Here is a 21,876-nt window from a genome sequence, read left to right on the forward strand (position 1 = left end):
AGTGTGGACCGGCTCTTAAGTGAGAACGCCACTTTTGACAAACAAAAAATATAGAAACAAAAAGAATGACGCAACTATTTTACATATAGAACAAAATGCTAAAATATATAAAAAAAACATCTTCTAAGACATTAGTGTAAACAGTCCTAAAAGTCCTCCAATCACTGTGCTTCACCGCAGTGTGAGTAAAATGCACACTCACCAACCATAAGCCAATAAAAAGCCTTAACCATTTTTAATGGTGCTCCAATAGAACTACTCACATTATTCTTCAGATAGCCACCAGATGGTAAAGTAATGGATCCGAAATAGTCAGACACTCCAAATTTAGCTCTCTCAAACGATCCTATATGCCAAGAACCCAAAGAAGATAATAGATAATAATATAGTGTAGTACTTTTTTTTTTTTTTTAAAGCGGATAAACTACTTAAAAGTTGTACTTACATAGATCAGGGTGCTTCAGTTAGCACCAACATATACAGCCTCAGGAGTAAACCTGGCTCAACGCACGTTTGGAGCCAGCACTCGTTCCAAAACCCGGAAGTGACGCGGAGTCCCCCACCGGAAGTGACATCAGTAATGGCGACAGCGCAGCCTTTAAATATGGTCAGAGGTTCACCAATCTGTCAAAAGCTGCATCTAAAAATTGTCGAACAATTTCAGAATAATGTTCAATGTAAAATTGCAAGGACTTTAAATATATCATCATCTACAGCAAGGGTCTTCAAACTTTGGCCCTCCAGCTGTTCAGGAACTACAATTCCCATCACGCTTAGTCACGTCTGTGAATGTCAGAGTTTTACAATGCCTCATGGGATGTGTAGTTCTGCAACAGCTGGAGGACGGTAGTTTGAGGATCCCTGATCTACAGTACAGAATATCAGAAATTTCAGAGAATCTGGGGAAATCTCTTTGAGCAAGGGACAAGGCCGAAAAGCAATATTGGATGCCCGTGATCTCCGGCCCCTAGACGGCACTGCATTAAAAACATACAGGATTCTGTAAATAACAATAAAACGGTGCTTGCCTAAAAACTGATAAATCTAGCAAAAAAAAGCAAAAAAGTGTTGAAGTGCAAGAATATATGAATAACAACAATAAAGTGCTAGAGTATTACCACAAATATAAGTGCAACAGTGCTCCAAATGTCCATAAAAGTGCTTGGAAGTATAAGGTGCTGGAGTGCTTTAAGGCTTAAAAATAAAAGGCTGGCCCTAAAGATCGTATGTAAGTCGGTGCGCAATGGATCATGGCATCAACAAGGAGGACGGACCATTGACGTTCACCTCACTGGTCTTAATCTCTATTGACCCAAGACTGAAATAGCTGAGGGTCCAATATTTCTGTTGAGTGGGGGGACAGGAGGGGAGTGAAGCACCCCACATGGGCTGATGTGTTTCAAGCACTCCAGTTCCTTATACTTCCAAGCACATTTATGCACTTTTATGGACATTTGGAGCACTGTTGCACTTATATTTGTGGGAATACCCTACCACCTTATTGTTGTTATTCATCTATTGTTGCAGTTGAACACTTTGTTTTTTGCTAGATTTATCAGTTTTTAGGCAAGCGCCGTTTTATGGTTATTTATTTCTGAGTCTCATACTTAGTGATCAGCAGCTGCTTTTAATTATTTCACCTAATAGCACCTTTTTGGTGTTTTGCACAATAATTCTTTTGTATATGTTTAATTTTATATATGAAAGCGCTGTTTTATTATTACCCATTAGACATGATTCTGTGATAGAGTGATTATCACTGCATAGGCTCAGAAATACTTCCAGTATAAACACAGTTCACTGTCCCATCCAAAAATGCAAGGTAGAGCTCTATCATGCAAAGAAAAAGCCATATCTGAACATGATCCAGAAACATCAAACTCGTTCTCTGGACCAAAGCTCATTTCAAATGGTCTGTTGCAAATTTGGAAACGGCTCTGTGGTCAGAAGAATCAAAATTTGTCATCTCTTTGGCAACCATGGGTGCCGTATTCTCTGGACGAAAAAGGGGAAGGACCTTTCGGCTTATCAGCACTCAGTTCAAAAGCCTGCATCTCTAATAGTATGGGGTGTGCATTAGTGCGTATGGAATAGGCAGCTTGCACATCTGGAAAGGTACCATCAATGCTGAAAGATATATCCAGGTTTTAAAGCAGCATCTCCCATCCAGATGATGTCTTTTACCAGGGAAGGCCTTGCATATTTCAGCAGGACAATGCTAAACCGCATATTGCATCAATGACTACAGCGTGGCTTCATCATAGAAGAGATCAGATGCTTAACTGACCTGCCTGAAGGAGGGCATTTGAACCATCTGTTAAGTTATACCCAAATATGCGTGTACCACGTAACATGGTGCAAAAGGTGCACTTAGCCTTTAAGCGTTTTTTTTACAGGGACCCTTTTTTTTTTTAATTTAGCAACAGTCACTTGGTAGGGGGGCGAAAAAAGAAGAAAAAAAAAAAAAAGGTGGCTGAGCCACAGTTTTAACCCCCCAGCCACCCACCACAGTTCTAACAATGAAGCCTGACAGGGCTTTACACATGCTTCATGGCCATGGCATTTTTGACTTGGGCTGCAGAGTCTGACAGGCTGCTCCACCTATCAAACTCGCCAACTGAGATCAATGAGGCCGCGACGCAACTGTCTGAAAGGGAACTAAAGGGAAAAATACACAACACCCTCCGTCAAATGCAACCACGCCTGCAAGGAATACTGAATGATCTCAGGTGCATTTCAAAAACTCACAGTAACCTATCTTCATAGGCCTTCATAGTATGTAGGCAAAAGATAAAATAATTTTCCTTAAATATATATAAAATCAGACTGCACTGATAAGTTGCTGATAGTAAACAAAAAGACAAATAAACAAAAAGACAAATAATAGATCAAGCTCTAGAGACATTGTAGCCCTTGTTACACACTTGCGAGTGTGCTGGGCTGCTGCAATGCAGTTTGTCCTGCCGGTCACCACGCAGGGCCATCTTACTGAATGGGCATGCTGGGAAGTTGCCCAGGGGCCAAACTTGCCTGGGGGGCCCCACCTGCCCAGCTACCCAGCCCCAGCCAAGCATTAGTCCTAATTCCTGTGTGCATCCCGGCGCCGAGCTTAGCAGGTGGCAAGTGCCTGTCGGCCCTGCGCTGCTGTCAGGCCACTTGGGCCGTGGAGGGGGAGCCCACAACTGCAGAAATGCCTGTCCGCCTCCACGGGAACAGGCACACACAGGACAGTGGAGTTTGACTCCGGTCCATGTGTGTGTTCACCGGACTCAGCCCCTGAACTTGGAAGCTGTCATTAGGCTTGAACTGCTGTACCAATAAATATCGCCTTATCGACTGTGTAGGTAGGGCCCCAGTGCACAACATTGCCCGGGGCCCTTTAATGCTCTTAAGATGGCAATGCCACCACGTCCCTTCTGTGCCCAGTAGTAACATGGAAACTTGTGGGTCAAAGCACAGCACACAGCAGGGGACCATGTGTCCGACACTCTGAAGTCGTAAAACTTTCAGCAAGTGCAGACTAATGGTAGCATTTAAGTAGGCACCTGCCAGAAAGGTAAGTACTAATACTCTTATTTACAGCGGGTCACTGTTTGCTCTTCACATGATTGGATAACTGATCTCTCTAGTTTAAGGAGTGAAGATTCTGAACTTTTTTTAGTAAATCAGCCTCATTGTAGAAACTGCTCTTACTTTTATTGCCACGTTTTATTAGTGGAATATCATTATTTTAGATGCTTTAAGCCTAAAGCTTCTCTACGGCTACAAAAATTGCCGAATGGAGGGCATTAATACTCACATATCCTGCCAATACGGAATATGGCAGAAAGAAAGCTGCTCAGAGTGAGGAGATCACAACACTTGCTCGGCGTCTGGACATTGGAGATAATTATACAAATTGCTGGGCCCAGAGAGAATTTTGTATTACATAGTAACATTAATCCAGACTCTGACAGACCAGGGAGAGATATGTTACCTGATCTAATTAATGAACTGCTGCATGTCTAAATGCGATTTTCTTGGGTACAGATTGCCTTTAATAAATATTCCAATGAATCTAGTAGGGTGTTGCTGTCACTGACTGCATTCGTCTTTTTCAACCATGATTGCTTTAGTTAATGATAGACATTTGGAAAAGCCTGCCAGTGTCCTTGTTATACCTCTGCATTTACCTAGCATCTGGATTTGTTTTTATTGTAACATATAACAGGCTATGATAAAACGTCCACAGTTAGTTGTGCAGCTTCACGTATCAATTTTAAAGTGAACGTGTGCTTTGCTTGTACTATAGGTTCACTTTAAGGCTACAGCAGGAGGTCTGGTGCACTGAGGTCCACATTTGTGCCTGAATTCGGACCTGAAATTGACCAAAAGACGCACACGAATTTCCTGCAAACCGCTCCGCAGCTATCCCAGGGCTGTGTGATATAATTCCATTGAGAACCAGTTACACTCTCCTGACATGCGAATTGGATGTGGGGAAACCTGCATTCAATTAGCACCAGTGTGAACCCAGTCTAAAACAAATCTTTCACTAAATTCACATCAGCATGCAGCTCTGCATGCTGATATGAAATTGACATTTATCAGTTGAAAAAAACATTTTTTTGCTCTTACAGTTACTGTTTTTCCACTTCCTGGTTAAGTGAGGCACTGGTGATGTAACTAAGACTACATCACCAGTGCCTTCCCATCAGACAGGATCGGCCCTACCATGGGTCCCACTAGGTCCATTGGACCCAGGCAGCACTTTGAGAGGGGCAGCAAATTGACTCCCAAGTTTTTTTTCCAGCAGTTTTGTGTGTCATCAGTTTGCGGTGCGTCACGGGTGGCATTTTCCCATCTCATACTGCCACCCATAGTGCAAACTGATGAGTATGAGGAGGCGGAGGGTCTCCTCCGGGGAACATCCCTCACGTGATTGTGGTGTGCGAAATGACGTCAGACATCAGCGCACTCCATCTCACGCAGGGCAGGCTGGATCTTCTAGGGTGGTGGCAGACACAGTAGTGACAGAAGTGGGTGTTTGGTGGACCCGTCTGGTGGCGAGTTATGGAAGAAGATAACAGTATATAAAATATTTTCTAAATTTTAGATTTCTATAAAATAATGGATGTGGGGGGCTTTTTGTTGGGTGCGATTTTTTTTTTGGGGGGGGGGGCGGGCATTTTATTCTTGGACCCAGGCAGCACAATGCCTTGGGCCAGCCCTGCCCTCAGATCATGTAAAATTCCTGAAAATCTGTGTAAGCATCTGTTTGTAGACTGCAATAGCTAAAAATTTCTAAATAGGTGCCTTTGAGATAATTTATAACCTGTTGCTGCCCACGCAACACATGTTTAGTGGCAAAAGGGTGGGCTTTAATGCCCACGTGCCACACTTATGTGTCACTTGGCCTGTCAATCCTTTCCAGACATTCAGAACTTTTTAAAGGGACGCTGGAGCAGGCAGGAAGAGTTTAAAATAAGTTCCTCTTTATTGAACGCTGTTGGCATATACCCCATTATTATATGAACAGTATTAGCTGAATTACTTTTAGTACACTTTTTTACACCCAGTTTCTTGCGTTCACTATAAGCGAAAGTTATGAGCAAATCTTAAATTTTTCATGAAGGTCTATCTTGAATTCTCCCCCATTCGTCTCCTGAACGTCCCTCTTGGGGCCGTAATGTTATAGATTGCCTTACTAACCAATAAATTAAAGAGAGGGGGGGCTGAAGTTCAGGAACTTTTCTTGGGCGACGGGCACCCCGCCATTCTATTTGTGCTACTTTACCGCGATTTGTCAGGTGACAAATACGGCAAGATCGCGCCCCGATTTGAGTACCATTGAAAATAACAGGGATCACAGGGGCAACCCGCGATCTGCGGCGATTCGGAATCACAGCCAGAATTGCATCAATTCCGCCCGTGATCCGGAATGCCATAGAAAGAACTGAGCCTGAAAGGTAACCTCTGCTAACTAAATTCACCATCATATGCTCAGCCCAAAACTGGCTATTCTTGTGACAGGTTGACTTGAATTGTTGCATCTACAAAATGTTCTTTGCAGGTTGACTTTTTTGTCAAAAACAGACATACGAATGGAAGCTGCCAGTGCTTTCTTAGCTTAAAAAGGTACAACATCCAGGGCTGTGGTCCTGATTCTGGCTGTACTGCCTAATTACTGGCCTGAAACAAGTCTACAGGATGGGAGTTCAGATTACACTTGCAGTATGCTTGTTCCAGGTGAGTGACTCACTAGATAGTGATTTATAATCACAATGGCCATCCCATTATCCTGTCCCTCAACCACAATAGCAAGGTCACATGCCATTTAAGGCCTGGTTCACACTTGTGCGCTTTTTGCAGAAACGCACTACAGTTCATTTAACATGGTTTCCTACAAAGCTTGCTGGGTGGCCTAGCTGGGAGAGTAACTGACTTGCAAACATGGTTTCCTACAGGACATGTTCTCATCTATGCTTTTTTCAGCTGCTGTGTTTTTGGGCAGGGTTACCGACTATAAAAAAAAAAAAAACGCATAACAGTACTTTTTTGCTTTTTTATTTTAATAGGCTTCAATAGGGAAGATACAGAAAAGCATGTAGTGCTTTTTTAAAATTTGCATTTTTAATTTTCCTAACAATTAATTAGCCAAAAACAAAAAATGCAAATTGCGGTAAAATTCCTGGACACTGCAGATAATTATTCAATATGGGAACACCATGAAAAATGTAGCATTTTACACTAGAACATTAATTTGGCCATTGCCAGACATGCTACTACATCTATTAAGTCACGCATATTATGTAATATTAATCACACATTGCCTTAAATCTCCACAGTCCGTTCATATGCTCACATATATCCTTTTCTTATATACAGTATCTCACAATAGTGAGTACACCCCTCAATTTTTTTAAATATTTTATTATATCTTTTCATGTGACAACACTGAAGAAATTACACTTTGCTACAATGTAAAGTAGTGAGTGTACAGTAAAATAGCTCAACATACAGCCAATAATGTCTAAACCACTGGCAACACAAGTGAGTACACCCCTAAGTGGAAACTTCCAAATTGAGCCCAATTAGCCATTTTCCCTCTCCAGTGTCATGTGATTTGTAAGAGTCACAAGGTCTCAGGTGTGAATGGGGAGCAGGTGTGTTAAATTTGGTGTTATCGCTCTCACTCTCTCTTACTGGTCACCGGAAGTTCAACATGGCACCTCATGACAAAGAACTCTGAGGATCTGAAAAAAAAGAATTGTTGCTCTACATAAAGATGGCCTAGGCTATAAGAAGATTGCCAAGACCCTGAAACTGAGCTGCAGCACAGTGGCCAAGACCAAACAGCGGTTTAACAGGACAGGTTCCACTCAGAACAGGTCTCGCCATGGTCGACCAAAAGGAGTTGGGTGCACGTGCTCAGCGTCATATCCAGTGGTTGTCTTTGGGAAATAGATGTGTGAGTACTGCCAGCATCGCTGCAGGGGTTGAAGGGGTGTGTTGGTGTGTGTGGGATCAGCCTGTCAGTGCTCAGACCATATGCAGCACACTGCATCAAATTGGTCTGTGTGGCTGTCGTCCCAGAAGGAAGCCTCTTCTAAAGGTGATGCACAAGAAAGCCCGCAAACAGTTTGCTGAAGACAAGCAGACTAAGGACATGGATTACTGAAACCATGTCCTGTGGTCTGATAAGACCAAGATAAACGTATTTAGTTCAGATGGTGTCAAGCGTGTGTGGCGGAAACCAGGTGAGGAGTACAAAGACAAGTGTGTCTTGTCTACAGTCAAGCATGGTGGTGAGAGTATCATGGTCTGGGGCTGCATGAGTGCTGCTGGCACTGGGTAGCTACAGTTCATTGAGGGAACCATTAAGGCCAACATGTACTGTGACATACTGAAGCAGAGCATTATTCCCTCCTTTCGGAGACTGGGCCACAGGGCAGTATTTCCACATGATAATGACCCCAAACACACCTCCAAGACAATCACTGCCTTGCTAAAGAAGCTGAGGGTAAAGGTGATGGACTGGCCAAGCATGTCTCTAGACCTAAACCCTATTGAGCATCTGTGGGGCCTCCTCAAGTGGAAGGTGGAGGAGCACAAGGTCTCTAACATCCACCAGCTCCGTGATGTCATTATGGAGGAGTGAAGGAGGACTCCAGTTGCAACCTGTGAAGCTCTGGTGAACTCCATCCCCAAGAGGGTAAAGGCAGTGCTGGAAAATAATTGTGGCCACACAAAATATTGACACTTTGGGCCCACTTTTGGCATTTTACTTAGGGGTGTACTCACTTTTGTTGCCAGCAGTTTAGACGTTAACGGCTGTGTGTTGGGTTATTTTGAGGGGACAGCAAATTTACACTGTTATACAAGCTGTACACTCACTACTTTACATTGTAGCAAAGTGTCATTTCTTCAGTGTTGTCACATGAAAAGATATAATAAAATATTTACAAAAATGTGAGGGGTGTACTCATTTTTGTGAGATACTGCAGATATTTAATATATTGGAAATGGCAGAAATAACACAGGTTGTGGTGCAATAGAATCATATCTGATCACTAAATTGTTTCATTTCCATGAATGCAAAAAAACTTGGCTTCCCATGCTCAGTGACATTACCCACGCTTATATAACACATACATCCAATGTACAGCTAATGTATATTAATAGACAGCAAAGATGTGCATCCAACGTGAGCAGTTAACTGAAGCAAATACAAGTGGATTGATGTTTGATAGCACACTCAATCCTATTGTATGTGCTTCATTAGATTCTTGATTTGCCCACAGAATGCAGAATAGTGAACATATACAGTATATACAGAACATAAAAACCATATGTGAATACATACAAGCAAATAGATAAGATCGATAGATAGATCTCTGATCAATCTATAGACAAATACAATATGTAAATAGAAGAGTAGAAGTGCTGCAGAGTATCCTAGCAGTAAACAGCTGAAGGAATCCAGCAGCAGCCCCTATTGTATCCTTGTTCCATAGATGCTTATGTATACATTTTCCCAAGACTGCGTGCAGTACATTGTTCCCTACGCATCCAGTGAAATCCTTTCTGCTGACGCCACATATTAGACAATACCTTTTATTTAATGTTCATCAATATCACAAACACGCATTAGTTTCTAAACATAGAAAAATTCCTTTCTTATATTTCCAATGTATCACTCAGTACATGAGTAATGTAATAATGTGGCTAAATTTCCATGTATTATATAGCATTACGGGAACCTTAATAATGAGCGTGTCAACAAAAATGCATGCCATTTTCTATAGCGTTATTAACACAGTAGCAGCAGGAAAGCCATTACATTGTATTGACACACATAATGTAGTTCTTAAGTTGGCCATGAACGTTAGAGGGTGCTCAGAGTTGGAGGCACAGTCTGACCAAACTGTTGTATAAACAGGCAAATGGCTCACCTTTAAGCCCCGTACACATGATAAGAAATTCGGAAAGGAAATTTCGTCCGACGACTGATCTGCCGATTTTCGGATTGTTAGTATGGTGCTTTCGACAGCCGACTCCGACTTTTCGGCTGACAAAATCCTGATGTGCAGGCTATAAAATTTTTGTTGTCCGTAATACAACGTCCGATTTTCGTCTCATTAGTACAGATTTCGACGGAAAAAAATCTTAAAGCGGAGTTCCAGCCATTTACTCACCTGTCCAACGGTCCAGCGATGGAAGCCTCGATCCTCTCCCTCGGCGCCGGCATCACTGCTGTGGGCACCCGGCTGTCACCGTTTGCGGCTTCACAGCCGGGTACCCACTGCGCATGCGCGAGTCGCGCTGCGCGCCGTGATTGGCCGGCAATCTTCTGGGACCTCTGACGTGTCCCAGAAGATTGCAGGGAGGGAGGGGGAGAGGAGAACTTCCGTTCAGGGCGCCGCGGCGCTCCGAGCGGAAGTGGGAGCGGGTACCTGCCAAAACTAGGTACCCGCTCCCCCCCCAAAAAAATGACATGCCAAATGTGGCATGTCGGGGGTCAGAACTCCATAAAGCGGAGGTTCCATTTTTGGGTGGAACTCCGCTTTAAGTGCAAGACTAGGCATGCTCAGAGAGAAAGAACACATACAAAGCAATCCAACACATGACATCACTTCTGAAGTAGAATTCTGTCGTACGGGAAAATTTGTATGAAAATAACCTCTTCACTTTCCACATCAGACTAGCATGCCACAAAAAACGGACGACAGATCGTTCGATATACTGATCGTGTGTACGGGGCTTAAGGGAAAACAATAGAGACCAGCTGAAAATATTATGGTTGATTTCCACTTCTCTACAGATCCATTAGCTGTGGAAAGTCTGGGGTGCTCAGCTAGTGTCCATAAATATGAGGGACTGTCTTCCAGTTCAGCCAAAAATAAGGCAATTGTCACGTTTTTGGCTACGCCAAAAAACTAAAAGCAGCTGAGAACAGCCATTCATTTCAGTATACTCTGTCCACAGCTATGAAATACAGTTATGGATTGGTTTCTTGAGGAACTCCACTCTGCACATCTCTCTATATAGTAGGGTCTCAAACTTTAATTTAAACAAAGTTTTATGTGGAGTTTTTTTTGTAATCAGCATGATATGATTTAGAACAGGGGTCTTCAAACTTTCTAAACAAAGGGACCAGTTTACTGTTCTTCAGACTTTAGGGGGGATGGACTGCGGCCATTGGGACTAAAAAAAGATCTCGACGTCAGTGGAAAAACAAAATGCCGTCATTGGTGTCAGTGGGATGAATTGTGTTAGTTGGGGAAATGATTCACCATTGTTGGTATCAGTGGCTGAAATACTGCCCCAAGGGCTGAATAAGAGAAAGCAAAGGCCTGCAGTTTGGAGACCATTACATTAGAAAAAAAAGCACCAAAAAAACCCTGTAAATCAAAGCAAAAAAAAAAAAAAAAAACAGATATACTGTACTTGAGTCCTCATCAAGTTCCTTATCTGACATCAAGTCCCCATCACATCAGAGCCCCCCCCCCCCTTACATCAAAGCCCGCATTCATTTTCCCCTTACATGAGGATCCCAATTAGAGACCACCCCCCCCCCCCCCAATGAGAATCCCCCATCAGAAACCCACCAACATAAGAATCCCCCTTCAAAATGAGAAGGCCAGATAAAATGTTACAACAGACCATATTTGACCCACAGGCTGTAGTTTGGAGACCCCTGCTTTATTAGTTAAGGCTGATAGACCTTTTCTGAGTCATTATTATCTGCTAATGACTATTTACTGTGTGATAATGTGTACCATCCAATCAGAATGCGCTTTCAACAATTTGAATCCCATCAGGAGAAATCTGGCTGTTTGCTATGAGTGACTGACCTCAGAATATCATCAGTACGGTCTGTCGCCTTACTAAAAAAAGAGTCCAAACCAAAAAATAATCTTCAAGGTGCATTAAACCACAGCAAACAATCTACCATTGCTCCCGATACCTCTAATAGATTAAATCCATGTTTGACTGGCTGCAAAGGGTTAACTCATATCACTGCTTTTTCCGTGGTCCTGATATAAAAGCTCCAAAGTGGTTTCCAAATAATCCACACTTTGCAATCAAAGTACCTCTTAAAGCAGAACTGCAAATGGCTAAATGCACAGCCAAATACACAAATATATGAGCTGCATTTCCTGCCAGAAGAGGCAAAATTCTGTCCAGTTTTGGGATATACATACCCCTGGACGCAATATGGCTTAAGGGTGACATGCCTACTTGGACCTGTGGATCTGTGTCACCTTGCCAGCTTCACCTACTGGACTGTGAATGAACATCTACCCACAGGTGAGGGCCTCATTGTGTCCTCTATAAGTTGCCTACACATCTCCACCCCCAAACCTGAAACATGTTAAAGTAACAGGCTTAAGCCCCATACACACGCGTCGAAATTTGGCAGGGAATTTTCGTCCGACGACCGATCTGCCGATTTTCGGCTTGTTAGTATGATGCTTCCGACAACCGACTCCGACTTTTTGGCCGAAAAAAATCTGGTGTGCAGACTATAAAATTTTTGTCCTCCGTCAAAACACGGCCGATTTTCGTGCAGTCAGTACAGATTTCGACAGGGAAAAATCTTATGAGCAAGACTGGGCATGCTCAGAGAAGAAAGAACACAAAGAAAGCAAACCAACACATGACATCACTTCTGAAGTAGAATTTTGTCGGTCAACAAAAGTCCAGTGCAGTCTAGGCACATTCCAACCAACAAAACACCACTCTGGACAAAAGATGGACGACCAGTCGGCGGAAAATCGTTGCGTGTGTACGAGGCTTAAGACTCGGCTAACACTCGGGATCTGACTTGTGAGACCCCAAGTCGCATGACATGTGAAATCCCATGTTCACCAATGACAGTTGTCTTAGGTCCCTTTCACACGGGCTGATACGTTTTCACGGACTCTGCTAGCTCAGCGGGGATCGCTCTATTGATCCCCACTGAGCAGGCGGATGACAGGTCCGTCTCCGCTCACTATGCCAAGATGGACCTGTCAGAGTCCCGCTCTATGGGGAGATAGGATGAAAACAGACAACATGTCCATTTTCTATCCAATCCCACCCACTGGATGGATGGCCAATATATCGCCATCCGTCTGTTTTCAGCAGGTCTTGTAAGATCAGATTCCAAACGGGTGTCAGTGGACAAATGTCTGCTAACATCGGCCTCCCCATAGTGGAGACTAGGTGGCCCTATCAGGTCTGCCTGAAAAACGGACAGGCGGATCTTACCGTTCCGATCGTAAGAAAGGGGCCTAAATTAGCACTACTTAAGCTGCTCCTACTTTAGAAAAGGTTCCTGTACTACTTCAAGGCAACTCTTTTCAGACTTGTGCCTCAAAGTAGTACTCAAGTCACCAGGAAGTCACAACTTTTAGATCGCGGCAGTGTGAACCAAGCGTTACAGATGATGGATTCCGGTTTACAGCCTAATATCCAGCTTGCAGGAAATTCTATAATCTAAAGATTCTATATAATTCTGCTAGCAGAGTGATTCTGTAGAGTGTTTGGAGTTCTGCTCTAATATATGAAGTCAGGTGACTAAATTATTACATTATACAGCGGCAATAAGACCTACAGCCTAACTGAATTGGGCAACTGTCCATGCGGGGTCCAATCATTACTGCTGCCTATGCTGTGTGCCTATATATCAATCTGTACAGGAAAAATAGGAAACCCAATTCCCTTTAAACCTCAGTATTCTATTGCTCGAGACTCTAGCCAGCTTATAGTGGTGAAAATAATAGTTGTGATATAGATAGATAGATAGATAGATAGATAGATAGATAGATAGATAGATAGATAGATAGATAGATAGATAGATAGATAGATAGATAGATAGATAGATAGATACTTGAGAGCCAAACAGGGCAGTCAAAGATTTCTGCAATAGAAAAGGGACCCGCTTTGCCTTAGGACCCTGCGGCTTTTGGTTATGCTACCAAGCAAGCTACAAGCATCACAATCATATCTCGTATCATTTTAATCGGCACAGGTTGGGCATTTTCTGTGCATACCATGAATACAGATGTATCCTCCAGGTTTTGTACACACAAATTCGACATTAGTCAGCGGATATTGAATCAGCTCGATGTCTTTTAACAGCCATATTTTACTGGCCAGTAAACATTCCCATAGACGGGAAAAGGGTAGAGAGTCTCAGCACAGAGCGTGGGTATGGGCACAGAACACTGTGTTACACCTGTACCTCTTCAGCGACTCCGAACATTCAGCCTGGCTTAGTCTGCCAAGCACGTTCCAACAGCATTTAATATTCTGTGCACAGACCAATACATTTATGGCGGGAGATGAAATGTTTATTACCACCACTGTTAATTAGCTCACCCCCGGATCATATAGTAAACCGCAAATTACTGCAAGGGTTACTTCATTATTTTATAAAAAAAGTACATGATGAGCTTTTCTTCCTTTGATTCATAATAAATGGATACACCTGTATTTTACTGTAGTTTGGTACCCAGTGTAAGTCCGGAATGTCAATATTTAAACAAAGAAGAAAAAATAAAATGTATAAATTATTTAACAAATAAAGATGCCTTCCAACGTGAGACTTTAACCCTTTCTACGATCTTCTGCAGCACCATACTGATGTGTACAACATTAAAAAATGAACAATTCATTACCATGTTGTAAAGTTACAAAATATGTAAAAAGCAGAATACTAAATATTTAAAGTGCAGATTTTGTGCCAAACGTGAATGCAAAAAATACTTGCATGGGAGGACAGATTACATTTTTAGGGAATACAGTTCATGATTTGGATGTGACCCGACCTGATGGTGCATAGATGTCTGCGTTCAGTGATCTAGACATTGATACACATCAATCATATATGTATATCTTTCAATGTGTGATCAAGAGTGAGAATATTTCAAGGACAAACATTTGTTAACATACAGTTTATGATAGATAGATTAGATAGATAGATAGATAGATAGATAGATAGATAGATAGATAGATAGATAGATAGATAGATAGATAGATAGATAGATAGATAGATAGATAGATAGATAGATAGATAGATAATGAGTAAGAGGCATTACAACAAAATTTTGGTGTCGCCCTGCAGGAAAGGTGCGGAAAAAAATCACATCTGGGATAGGCACAATGGGGATCATAATCCATGCAAGCAAAAAATGTAAGACAATGGTTATGAAAACACTGCAACCACATGCGTGCCTTTAGAAGACTCGAGTCATTGTGACAGATAAGATCACACCCACTAGACTGTAAGCTCTTCTGGTCACTCTTGTAGACAACCTGTCCAATGCTATCTTTTACAGAAAGGTGTAATAGACACACATACATTATATAATATATATATATATATATATATATATATATATATATACACATACACACACACACCTGAGATCTCCCCCATCTGGATAAGATTTATGACCTCATGTATACAGCATCATGTATAGATGTATGACATATATATATATATATATACACACACATGACAGCCCCCCTTCCTATGACCCTCTATATACCACAGCACCACCATCTCGTAAAGACTTATTCTAACCCCCCCCCCCCCCCCACATACCACAGTCTCTCATCCTGAAGACATACGATAACATATATACCCCAGCCCCCATCATGTACTGATGTATAACCCCACATTCCCTATATACCACCCCATCCTGTACAGACATTTGACCATACCCTATAACCCACCCCATCCTGTACAGACATACGACCCCCCCTCTATATATATCAACCCATCCTATACAGACATATGACCCCCCCCCCTATATATCACCCCATCCTGTACAGACATATGACCCCCCCCCTATATATCACCCCATCCTGTACAGACATTTGACCCCCCCCCCCTCTATATATCAACCCATCCTATACAGACATATTACCATACCCGATAACCCCCCCCTATACAGACATATGACCATACCCTATAGCCCCCCCCCCATACAGACATATGACCATACCCTATATACCACCCCATCCTGTACAGACATATGACCCCCCCTATAAACCACCCCATTCTGTACAGACATATGACCCCCCAAAAATATCTTGTACATAAGTATGACCCCCCCATATCCAACAGCCCCCCATCTTGAACAGGCTTACTATGACCCCCAAGTACCATAGAATAGACCTATTATAGCCCCCTTATATATTACACCCCTCGCCTGCAGAGGTAAGTAGGTCCACCTTTGGGCTATGGTATGAATAGAGGGGGTGATCCCTAGAACTGGCCATGCTGGGATGACAGGAGGACAATGTGGGCTTGGTAAAGTTTCCTGGCACAATGGTGGCACAAAGCGGCTGTCGGGGTGTTCCCCATCATAGCTGTGGGTGGGGGGGGTGATAACCCGGGGGGGGCTCACCTGAGGGGTCTGAGACGGATCTCCTTCTTGTTGTCCACCACGGCTGGCACACAGTTGGTGAGCTCGGTCCAGTCGGCGTGCAGCCCGCAGCTCCAGCCGGTAGAGAACCTGGAGAAGAGCCAGGTCTCCTTCTTGCCGGGCCGGTGACAGGTGCACTTCTTCTGGCCGGCCTTGCACTCGCACGGTTGCTCCAGGCGGATGTTGCGGACCAGGTGGCGGCCGAAGGTGGTGCCCCCGGTCTTCTGGATGTGCAGGAAGACGATCAGGTCATCCCCGTTGATGTTGAAGTCCACCTTCCTCAGCAGATCCTCGGCGCTGAAATTAAATTTGGGGCTGAATTTGGCCGGACTCTCGTCCTCCGCCCAGTACGGGTCCACCAGGGACGAGCTGAACGCTTGCAGGCGGAGCTGCTGGCACTCGGTGCCCGGGCACACATACTGCAGGACGATCACCGCGAACAGGAACACGATCACCAGGGCCAGCAGAAGCTTGTTGGACTTGTCATCCATCTTCACATCCGTGCCAAGATCATTCCGACACCCAGCCGCTCACACCGGGGGGCACCGGAGGGAAGGTGGGCAGCAGCCGCTCTGCTTCATCGCCACTCTATATACTCCTTTCTTCACACCAGTCCCAGCGATCCGTCCTCTCCACAATGTACACACACTGCTGGAGAGAGGGGAGGAGAGATACACGCCCCCACCGCACACACCTCCCTCCCTATTCCTCCGCTACACACAGAGCCCGCCCCCGACACGCCTCCCTTCTACTATACACAGCCGACTTCTCTATCCCTAACCACGCCTACCTTCTACTATACACAGCCGTCTTCTCTATTCATAGCCACGCCTTCCTTCTACTATCCAGCCTTCTTCTCTATCCATAGCCACGCCTCCCTTCTACTATACACAGCCGACTTCTCTATCCCTAACCACGCCTACCTTCTACTATACACAGCCGTCTTCTCTATTCATAGCCACGCCTTCCTTCTACTATCCATAGCCACGCCTCCCTTCTACTATACACTGCCGACTTCTCTATCCCTAACCACGCCTCCCTTCTACTATACACTGCCGTCTTCTCTATCCAGAGCCACGCCTTCCTTCCACTATCCACAGCCTTCTTCTCTATCCCTAACCACGCTTTCCGTCTACTATCCATAGCCACGCCTCCCTTCTACTATCCACAGCTGTCTGTCTTCTCTATCTATAGCCACGCCTCCCTTCTACTTTCCACAGCCGTCTTATACTATCAATAGCCACGCCTCCATTCTACTATCCACAGAAGTCTTCTCTATCCCTAACCACGCCCCACTCTACTAGCCACAGCCGTCTATTCTAATTCTTAACCCCGCCCCTTCTAATATCCACAACTGTCTTCTCTTACGATAGCCACGCCCCGTTTCACTGTCCCAAGTCGCCTTCTCTATCCCTAACCACGCCTCCCTTCTACCATCCTTAGCCGTCGTCGATATCGCTAGCCAATGCTCCCTTCTACTATCCTCAGCAGCCTGTTCCTATCCCCGCCTCTTCGCCTCATCACCGCCCCCTCTACTATACCCAGCAGTCTTCTCCGATTCCTAACCCCGCCCCTTCTCCTGTCAACCGTCCCCCGTGTACCGTCTTCTCCGATTCCTAGCCCCGCCTCTTCTATTATTCACAGCCTTCTTCTCCTACCTTTAGCTCCGCCCCTTTCTATTGTTCCCTGCCCTCTTCTACTATCTACAGATGTCTTCTCCTATTCCTAGCTCGGCCTATTTCTATCCCCAGCGGTTTTCTCCTATCACCATCCCCGCCTCTTCTCCTATCACTAGACGTCTTCTATCCACGCCCACTTCATCTATTTATCCGCCCCATCTCCTATCCCTAAGCCATCTTCCCTTATTCCCCTCCCCTTTGTTCTATCCCCCGCCCCTTTCTCCTCCTATCCTCCGCCCAGTGTGTGCACAGCTTGTGTGCTGCCAGGAGTTAGATCGTGTCTATGGGGGTCCTCTCTATAGCTTTCCCCTGAACAAGTCTTACAGGAGAAGAGGCGAATAAACTGCATCACTTCTGTCAAAGGAAAGGGAAGAAAGGTTTCCCTTACATGGATTGTTTGCTTTTAACATTTACATTTTGGAGATGATAGAATATGAAATCAGGGCTGGAATTCTTCCCCAGACAGCACTGGGTTTAAATCAGAACAACACCACAAAATTCATTCATTTTATGTATTCAAGAAAACTCCCCCATCCACCCATGTCTCCATGCTTTACTTTGCAGAGAAATCACTATGACCCCCAGCATTTCTAGCTGTGGCTATCTTGAGTAAGGGAAAATGCATAGCATTTGCTTCCTGGAATCAACCTTCCCTTAGCTCAGGCATGCAGGCAGTCAGGAGGGAGTGCTTAGCTGAGCGCCTTCTCTCCCCTCCCGAGGACTCCTGGGTGGGATGTCTAGAAATCTGGAAGTAACTGAAGAAATGTAAGAAAGAAAAGAAAAAGTTTAACACAAAATAGTAAATGCTGAAAGAGAGAGAGTGAAGTTCTGCTTTATTGGGCACTTTCACCCCTTCCTGCCCAGGCCAATGTTTTAGCTTTCAGTGCTGTCACAACTTGAATGACAATTGCACGGTCATGCAACACTGTACCCATATGACAGTTTTACCATTGTTTTGAGACAGATAGAGCTTTCTTTTGGTGATATTTAATCACCACTGGGTTTTTTATATTTTGCTAAACAAATTAAAAAAGACTCAAAAATTCTGAAGAAAAAAAAACATTCTTAGTTTCTGTTATAATATTTGGTAAAAAAGTAATTTTTCTCCTTTACTGATGTGCGCTGATAAGGCTGCACAGATGAGGCTGCACTGATAGGCTGTATTGATGGGCACTGATGAAGCACTGATGGGCACTGATAGGTGGCACTGATGGGCACTGATAAGTGGCACTGATGGGCACTGATAGGTGGCACTGATGGGCACTAATTGGCAGAACTGGTGGGCACTGTTGGATCTGCACTGATGATCAATGCCCTGATTATTAGTGTAGATGTCCCCTGTGTGGATTTGCAGGTTATGGGCTCTCCTCTCCTCTCTCGCTGTCATCTAGGGCTTATTTTTGGGGTAGGGCTTATATTGCAGCCATCCCAGAAAATCCCGATAGGTATTATTTTTGGGGCAAGTCTTATTTTCGGGAAAAAACAGTATGAATCTCTTAGACCCTTAAAGACCCTCCCATTGCAGCTGACTCTGGCCACACCCAGATTAGTTCAGTGACAAGGCAGTAAGTACTACAAGGATTAAAGTGATTGTAAAGCGCTTTGTTTATTAAAATAACAACCATGTTATACTTACCTGCTCAGAGTGGTCCCCGAATTTCCCCTTCCAGTTGTCTATGCTCCTCTAGTTCTTCTCAGTCTGCCACCATAAGAAGTCACTTCCCTGGGTGGCACACCTGCAAGCTAGCTCCCGAGCCAAGCTGTGTGTGTCTATTGACACACAGACTGCAGCTCAGCTCCCCTGCTCACACATTTACAGGATTTGATTGACAGCAGTAGGAGGCAATGCTGCCTCTGTGGTAGAGACAGAGGAGAGAGCTGCTGCAGACAGGTACAGCACTGGATCGAGACCAGGCTCAGGTATACAGGGGGGTGAGGGGCAATAGAAATAAAGGGACATTTTTTACCTTAACCACTTGCTGACCGCCTGCCGCATATATACTCCAGCAGGCTGGCTCGGCTGTGCGAATTGCCCTACCTGTACGGCTGTTCGCAGGAGCTCTCCTGGGGGCGAGGGATGCCGTTCGCTCCCCACTGACAGAGAAGGACGGTCAGCTGTTGTAAACACAGCAGGCCTTTGTACTCTCTGAAATGATTACAGAGCGCCTGTGATCCTTCTATATATGATCACAGGTCTCTGTGGTCATTTTACAAGTCCCTCCCCCATACAGTTAGAAAACACTCCCCTAGGCTCACACTCAGGGCCGGCTCTGTCGCTAGGCGAACTAGGAAGCCGCCTAGAGCGCACTACCGCCTAGGGCGCAGCCATGGCCTGTCGCCTCCTCATCCCCGATGGATGTCACCTCTGGTCTAGAGCCGCCGTCCGTGTGGCCAGTCTGCAGGAGTGTACCGAAGGTCTGGAGCATGAGAGGGAATGTCCCCTACAGGGGTATTGTGCAGGGGCGCAGGGTGGGAATTATCTAATGCAGTAACAGATCCCTCCTCTGGCTCTCCCAGCAGCAGAGCTGTTTAGCAGTTTGGGCTCTGCTTAAAGCGGAGTTCCACCCGAAATTTATACTTACCTCCATCTTCTCGCTCCCGGTCACCTGAAAAACAAATGGATAATCGCAATTTTTTTTTTTTTTTCACTTACCTTTTAGAGAAAATATACTCACCTTACTTCCTTCTTCCTCCCCTCGGCGGCCACGGCGATTCGTCACTTCCTGACTTTTGCAATGATTCCTGGGAGCTGAACGTCATCGCTCCCAGGAATCATTGCGCCTGCACCGGCCCCGACGTCAGTTCCGGGGCGCGCGCGTCATTCCCTTCTAAACAGCTTCTGGGCATGCCCAGAAGCTGTGGAGGGATGACGCGCGCGACCCGGAAGTGACGTCGGGGCCGGTGCAGTGCATCGTGGGACCGAAGAAGGAGGAAGAGGACCGAAGAGGACGCGGAAGAGGATCGTGCTGGCTTCAAGCTGCCCACACCTGAGATGGCAGCGCTGGAGAAGACAATTTCAAGGTAAGTATTTCTCCTGAAAGGTAAGTGCAACCCGGGACAGATCAGAGGCTAGCCATTGTGGAATGTGCTAGCCCTGACTGTCCCGGGGGTATTTTTGTAAAAAAATGTATAACCAGGGTGGAACTCCGCTTTAATGCTGAGGAGCTGGCCCGCCCCCTTCAGTGTCACAGGTCCAGACTCGTGAGGTGGCGTGGCCAGCCAAGGGAGATCCTGCCTGTGACTGGGAGGTGGGGGCGGTGCAGCCGTCCTTAGGGATGATCGCGTGGTTATTCTGGGGCAGAGAGCAACACGGAGGTAAAAACAAAAATGTCTCTAGAAATGTGTTTTTTTTTTATGCAGCCACTGGACATGAATAACCAAATACAATCTTGATCTTTGTCAACTTTTTTACTTCTATCTTTAAACTTTTAGATAGAAGTAAAAAAGCTGGCAAAGATTAAGATGGTATTTGGTTTTTCATGTAGCACTGTCCTGACTGTAAGAAATTAGGCAGAGCAGTTTTGAACCCAATTTCTCACAGTCCTCTGCCCTGCTATCACCCAGTCCTCTGCCCTGCTGACTCATCCCATCCCATCCCATCCCTACTGCCACTCATCCCATCCCTGCTGACTCATCCTATCCCATCCCTCCTGCCACTCATTCTATCCCATCGCTGCTGACTCATCCCATCCCATCCCTGCTGCCACTCAGTCCATCCCTGCTGCCACTCATCGCATCCTATCCCTGCTGCCACCTATCCCACCCCATCCCTGCTGCCACCTATCCCACCCCATCCCTGCTGCCACTCATCCCATCCCTGCTGCCACTCATCTTATCCCTGCTGCCACCTATCCCATCCCATCCCTGCTGCCACTCATCTCATCCCTGCTGCCACCCATCCCATCCCTGCTACCACCCATCCCATCCCATCCCTGCTGCCACTCATCCCATCTCATCACCACTGCCACTCATCCCATCCCATCCAACCACAGCTGTCACTGATCTCATCACCACTGCAACTCATCCCATCCCACCACCATTGCCACTCATCCCATCCCACCACCGCTGCCACTCATCCCATTTCCCCCCACCGCTGCCACCCATCCCACCATCGCCACTCATCCCACCCCACCACCGCCACTCATCCCACCACTGCTGCCACTCATTCCATCCCATCCCACCATCACTGCCACTCATCCCATCCCACCACTGCTGCTACTCATCCCATCCCATCACCACTGCCACCCATCCCACCACCGCTGCCTCTCATCCCATCACCACTGCCACTCATCCCA

General features: G+C 45.2%; 1 protein-coding gene across 1 annotated transcript in view; it reads right to left on the reverse strand.

Moving 5' to 3' along the window:
- Positions 1-16,458, reverse strand: part of HS6ST2 (heparan sulfate 6-O-sulfotransferase 2) — a 516,965-nt gene extending 500,507 nt beyond the window's left edge. The window contains exon 1 of the mRNA XM_082264445.1: positions 15,885-16,458. Within this exon, the coding sequence (XP_082120571.1) occupies positions 15,885-16,393 (509 nt within the window). The 5' untranslated portion in view covers positions 16,394-16,458. The remainder of the gene's footprint in view (positions 1-15,884) is intronic.
- Between the last annotated feature and the right edge of the window lie 5,418 nt (positions 16,459-21,876).

The sequence above is a fragment of the Pelophylax lessonae genome (genome assembly GCF_965119305.1).
Source record: "Pelophylax lessonae genome assembly, chromosome: 7".
Taxonomy (NCBI): Eukaryota; Metazoa; Chordata; class Amphibia; order Anura; family Ranidae; genus Pelophylax; species Pelophylax lessonae.